At 55.5% G+C, this 5,752-nt stretch overlaps 1 protein-coding gene across 1 annotated transcript; it reads left to right on the forward strand.

Annotated features, from left to right (window-relative positions):
• The first annotated feature begins 749 nt into the window (after nt 1-749).
• Nucleotides 750-3,685, forward strand: LOC144367334 (LIM homeobox transcription factor 1-alpha-like). The gene is made up of 3 exons (XM_078023180.1): nt 750-1,055; nt 3,127-3,313; nt 3,643-3,685. Exons 1-3 carry the CDS (start codon nt 980-982, stop codon nt 3,683-3,685), a joined length of 306 nt encoding a protein of 101 aa, XP_077879306.1. The 5' UTR covers nt 750-979.
• The last annotated feature ends 2,067 nt before the right edge of the window (nt 3,686-5,752 follow it).

Genomic DNA, 5,752 nt, shown 5'->3' on the forward strand with positions numbered 1-5,752 from the left:
CTCCTGGCCACGTCCCGGCCCGGCCCGGGCGCGCGGAGGAGCTGGGCCAGGGCAGGCGTTCGCTCCGGCTCTCTCGCCGGCGCGCCGCAGCCCGGCGGCTGCTCCGCCTGCAGCTGGGTGGCGACGCCTTCCTCCGTAGACGCTTCCCGCGGCATCCGCAACTTCACTCTGCTCCAGACACCGGAGCGAGCTTGCCATCAGGTAAGGAAGACGGCCGGTTCCGAGACTCGCGCGGGCGGGCGTGTTTCTGAAAGTTGATTTGAAATGCATCCAAGAGCGAGCCGGGCCAGCCGCGGCTCCTCCCCAGGCGACTCCTTCGCTCCTGCAGACATTCCCGGCCCTGGCCGACCGGCGGGAGGACCTCCCCGCGCGCCCAGCGCGCCCACTCCCGCGCGCCCCCACGCAGAGCGCAGCGCCAGGAGTACGGAAGCAGGCGGGACGACCCCGGAGTTCCTTCCTCTGCCTCCCTTCGACCCCAGGCAGGTGAGGGCCGATACGTGGTGGCTGGGACGCGGGCTGCAGACTCCGTGGTCCCTCGTGCCTGGGCCGGCCGCGCGAGGAAGGACACCCCTCAGTTCATCTCATTACCCGGTAGCTGAGTTCCTGCAGAGACGTCCCCTGGGCGCACTTTACTACAGGTCGGGGCGGAGTCGGCCTCGGGATGCGAAACCTGGGGACGGGATGGGGGGCGGGGGTCAGGAGAAGGAGGAACGCAGTTGGGGGCGGAGGCCTAAGTACATAATGCGTTGACTTCAAGCGGAATCAGAGCAGTCGGAGCCGTTCGCTGTGACTCGTCTCTCTCCTCCCACCCACATTTCCCTTGGCTGGACTCTACCCTCCTGGCTCATTCTGGTCGCCCTGGACACTCCCTCCGTCCTCTCCCAGGAGTGCGGCAACTGCGGGCGCCGAATCCCAGCGGGCACGGACTCCAGGCGCGCCCTTTCCTCTCCTCTACAGGTCCTCCCGGCCCGGCTCGAACATGCTGGACGGCCTGAAGATGGAGGAGAATTTCCAAAGCGCCATCGAGACCTCAGCCTCCTTCTCCTCGCTGCTAGGTGAGTTTTCAGGCGGTTGTCCTGAGCGCACCCTCTTGCCGCCGGCCGGAGCTCTGGTCCCAGCTGACTGTGACCTGCAGGCCACAGGGCGCTGGCGTCTTTTCCATCCCCGCAGCGGAGCCCACTCCCTATCTGCCTGTCAGTCCTTCCCAGTCGCCCCAACCTAAATAAAACCCACCAGCCTCCCGGGCCTCATGCCCCGGGCACCGAATTCCCCAAAGTCGCAGGGGGCGGGAGAGTCTGCACGCAGGCGTTTGAGTGGCAAGTGATTAAAAATACTCAGGGCTGGATTTTTAATCATGAAGTTGATCGACGGCTCATAAATGCCAACCACTTCTCGGAGGCCTCGGTATGGGCTTCCGTAGTCCGGGGCCCCGAGCGCCCAAGTTCGAGCCGTCTTCCCACCCGCACCGACTCCATCCCCAATTTTAAGTCTTGGGTATGGCCGAGAGGCTTTTCCGGGCCGGTGGGCAGCGCAGCGCGGGGATTAGCCGGCGCTGCAGGGCCCTTGCCTCGGCTTTAATTAACTGAAGCTAGACCGCAGGTCCGGTGGGTTTCCTCTGGCCGCTCCTCCCCCAACCCCTGGGAGCCAACGAAGAGAAAGGGCTGCAGGGACTCGGGAGAGTGACGCACGCGGGCGTCCAGACCTCGGTGCAGGGATTCTGGTTGTGGGTCTCCCCACTGCCCCGTGCTTTTCGAGGAGAAGGGTGTTTTATTTATTTGCTCATCAGCGGGGCATATTTCCTTTGTTATTAAACCTCTTGCCTCTTTCCCTGACTGAGCTGCCGAGCGGGCAGAGGGCAGAGGACGTGGGTTCGGGGGAGAAAGCCTCTCCGGAGAGGACCCCCGCCCCGCCAGGCCCACGAAGCCGCACGCCCTGCCTGCCCCCTCGGCTTCCCTTTCGAAAACGCGGAGCTCCGCCAGCCCCGCAGAGGTACCGAGGCCCGGCCCGCACTGCCCCGGGCCCGAGCGCGTGCGGACTTCTGTACCCCGTGGGCGTCGCATTTCGCCCGGTCCCTCCGCAGGGCCTCGGGTCGCTCCCAGCGCCCGAATCGTGGCGCGGGATCCCGAAACCTGGCAGGAAGAAAATGGAGAGCTCTCTGGCAGCTCTTCTTAGCCCTTTCGACCCTTCGCCAGAGCGACCGCCCTGCTTACAAGTCGGTGGCCGTCCCTAAAGGGAAAATGGAGATGAATATAACAGGGAAAGGGAGAAGGATCAGACCTTTGGGACACCAAGCCCAAGGGTGTCCTTACGAAGGGACAGGGCCTCTTTAAATAATTGTCAAATGTGCCAACCAAGGCGGCCGAGCTTCACTCCTGGAAAAAAGCACTGCGGGCCCTCAAACTGGAGCCAGGAAACACCAGAGGACCGGGGTAGGACGGGAGTCCCTGACTGCGCTCCCGGTGCGCTGCCGAGACTGCCCGAAGCCAAGTACCCCGGCCCCGCGGCATCTTCGCGCGCTTTTCTCTCCCTTCTATTTTGACACTTTTACGAAAAAACCCATCTGCAATTTGCACGACAGCCATGACGTAGCAGTTGGCGACTCATTAGTTTAAACAACACCGAATTTGCCCCAGGCAAAATGGTATTTTTCGGTACCCACGAGACTTAGGAAGAACGAGGAATTTTAGTTTTTCCTCAAAAAAAAAAGATTTTTTTCTTCAATAAAAAATTACATTTTAACAAAAAAAAATAAAACTGTTTTAAAATAATTTCATTTTAAAAATAGTAGATGCAAACAGAGATTGAATGACTAGATTACTACGAGATAAACCTGGGAGCACGATTTTATTTGTAACCTAATTGCGCATATACCGGGGTCTGTTTGATAATTAAAGGCCACTTCCGATGTCCGCTCCCTCCCCCGCTAGAATTCAGACCTTCCTACATAGCCTCTGTTTATTAGAACTGTCACTGGGTTTGATTTTTCCAAGTCTTGACTTGGCTGATTATTAGGGGGCTTTCTGGGGCGAAGAGCAAGGGGTGGGAGGAAATCTGTGGGTCTGGAGCCGGTCTTGGTCGGGTTGGCAGGCCGTCCGGCTGACCCGAGACTGTCTGTTGCGGCTGCAGGCAGAGCGGTGAGCCCCAAGTCTGTCTGCGAAGGCTGTCAGCGGGTCATCTCGGACAGGTTCCTGCTGCGGCTCAACGACAGCTTCTGGCACGAGCAGTGCGTTCGGTGCGCCTCCTGCAAAGAACCCCTTGAGACCACCTGCTTCTACCGGGACAAGAAGCTTTACTGCAAGTATGACTATGAGAAGTAAGTGGCCGGCAGGCTGGGCGACCCCGCCCCTCCCCCCCGCACTGGAATCCGTGCAGGAGGACTCTGTCCCCTTTCACCCCTGTCCTGCTCTGCAAGGCATAGAGGTACTCACCCACCCGCCCATACCTAGAATTGCGGCTAGCATTAGGGATCTGCACCAGTGCGCACATTTACAGACCGAGCCCTGCAGAAGCAGGAGAGCCCTGCAGAAGCACGCGGGACTGCTTCCATTTTTGGTCTGCTCGCCTAGGTTTGCCTCTTCCCAGGTCACTTCCCGACCCGGCCATTCCTGGAGGCCACTCTGTGTGGACCTCTGACCCTTCCAGTATGGTCTCCGTGTTCACTGGTGTGTCCTGCGGGCTGCAGTAACCCGCGTGTCTCCTTGGTGGTTCCCACCTTCCCGGGTCTCCCGGCTACTCTTGCTCTTGTGCGGGGAGATGAGGCTGTGTCCACCTCAAGTTTCTGTCCCCTGTGCACTTTCCTGTGGAATTTGTCGATGGAGCCCAGAAAGCCCGACTGTAAATGGGTCTTTTGAGCCTCTGAGCTGAGAACACAAGCGGTTTGCTTTTCCTCCTTCCCCGTCCTCCCGGTTTCTCGGAGGCCCAAGGGCCAAGGACTCACCTTTTCTGTAGCCAACACCATGCAGAGGCTAGAGTTTGGGACCTGACCTGAAGCCCCCTCCTTGGCTCATCTGTGGCTCCAGTCTGGGTCAGCTTTCCGCCTGGCACTGGGTCAGTTCCCTGCCTCACAGGGAACGTTCCGGCAGGTATTTAAGAGTGCCAGTGATGACCTGGAATCTAGATTTCTGTAATGCCTAAGGGGCTAGGATGGGAGGGTTTCTTATTCTTCCCCTTGGGCAGACCTGGAGGAGCTCCGTGGAGTGAGGAGAGGGAACTGTGTTTTTTTCCCCCTACAGAAATGATGGATCAATAGGGGCATTGGCTTCACAGGGCTGTGGAGAGTTTGGAGAAAAGAATAATGGCTGAAATGGAGCTCTGTTTTTGTCCATCAGGACTAGTATATGTCCACTGTGGGTGCCCATGCATTCTGCATTTGTTACTGTGAATAAAAAGGGTGAGGAGGGAGAGCTTGTGTGCCTGAGAAGCAGCTCCTGTACTGTTATTTAAAACGCACAATGGAGAGGTCTCTGTGAAACAGAAAGCCAGAAAGAGCAGACAGAGCGCCTTCCTTCCCTGTCGCCTGGGCTCTGAAGCATAATAAAACCTAGCAAAGTGACTAGATCGGTAACCACACGAAATGTTCTCTGCAGTGTTCCTTTGCCATAAAATGCTTGGATTTTATACCCTATTTGGAGAGCACCGGAGGCATTTTTGCTGTTGTTTTGATGGGAGAATAACATTACATTTCCAAGACCTAAAAAAATGCATTCTCAACTTTGGATGAGTTGGACAATTCAGAAATGTGCAAGGAAGTGAGAACTTGTGATCATTGCCGGAGAGGGCTCTGTGGTTCACAAGGAGCTTTACTGCAAGTATGACGACGAGAAGTAAGTGGCCGCGGAGAAAGGCTGCTCATCTCTGATCTTGGTCGTCTGTTTGTGGCTGCAGTTGTCTGTAAGTTCAGTACAGTTTTTAGGTAACAGATTCTGCCTACACAGCTTCGAGTAGCGCCTCGGATAAAGCGCCTGGCTGATTGCTCTGTTTTTTTCTCTTGCTTTTCATCTAGAGGTCTTGGCATTGTGAGGCCCCATCTTTATCTTTCTGCTTATAGATGACTGAAGTGTCCACATCCTTCAGGCACAACACTAGCGGATTCAGAAGTATCGGAGCTTAGGGTAGGATTTGGGATGTGAATTTCTATTCTGTTTGTTAAAAAACCCCACGAATCACAGAAGGCTGAAGGGTCAACACAGCTGTCTGGCCACTCAGACCTCCTCTAAGGAAGTCGCCTGTGTCAAGAGACAGTTGTGAAGTACTTAACACAACAATGTCCCTCCTCTCAGCCCTCCAGGTCTGGCGGGGCTTGGGCTTATTAGCCTGTGAGGGTCCCTTCTCCTCTCACAAAGCTATTTCTGCAAAGAGAAAATTGCAGGGATCAACTTGCCAGCTGTTGGCCAGAACCAAGACTTTATAGAGGGGTGTCAGCTACATTGTTCAGAGAGGTGCTAGGGTTTCAAGGAAGGGCTTGAGTTTTAATTTAAACATTTATTGAAAGACGGATGTCCAAAGTCGATTTGCTTGTGGTCTTTAGCTCCTGGCATCCTATGCTATTGGCACTGGTCTGTGCTCAGCCCATCAATTCGTTTTTAGATTCATTTATTTCTTTTAAAAGTTCCCTTTTCCTCTTCTATCCCTTATCCCAATCCTATTCTTTTTTCCAACAAAAAAGGCTCTTTAACATAATAATCTTAATGGTATTAGTCTGCATGGTGTTGGCTACAGAAAAGGTGATTTAAAAAATAGGTTCAGGACAGAT

This window comes from Ictidomys tridecemlineatus, chromosome 10, assembly GCF_052094955.1.
Source record: "Ictidomys tridecemlineatus isolate mIctTri1 chromosome 10, mIctTri1.hap1, whole genome shotgun sequence".
NCBI classification, from domain to species: domain Eukaryota; kingdom Metazoa; phylum Chordata; class Mammalia; order Rodentia; family Sciuridae; genus Ictidomys; species Ictidomys tridecemlineatus.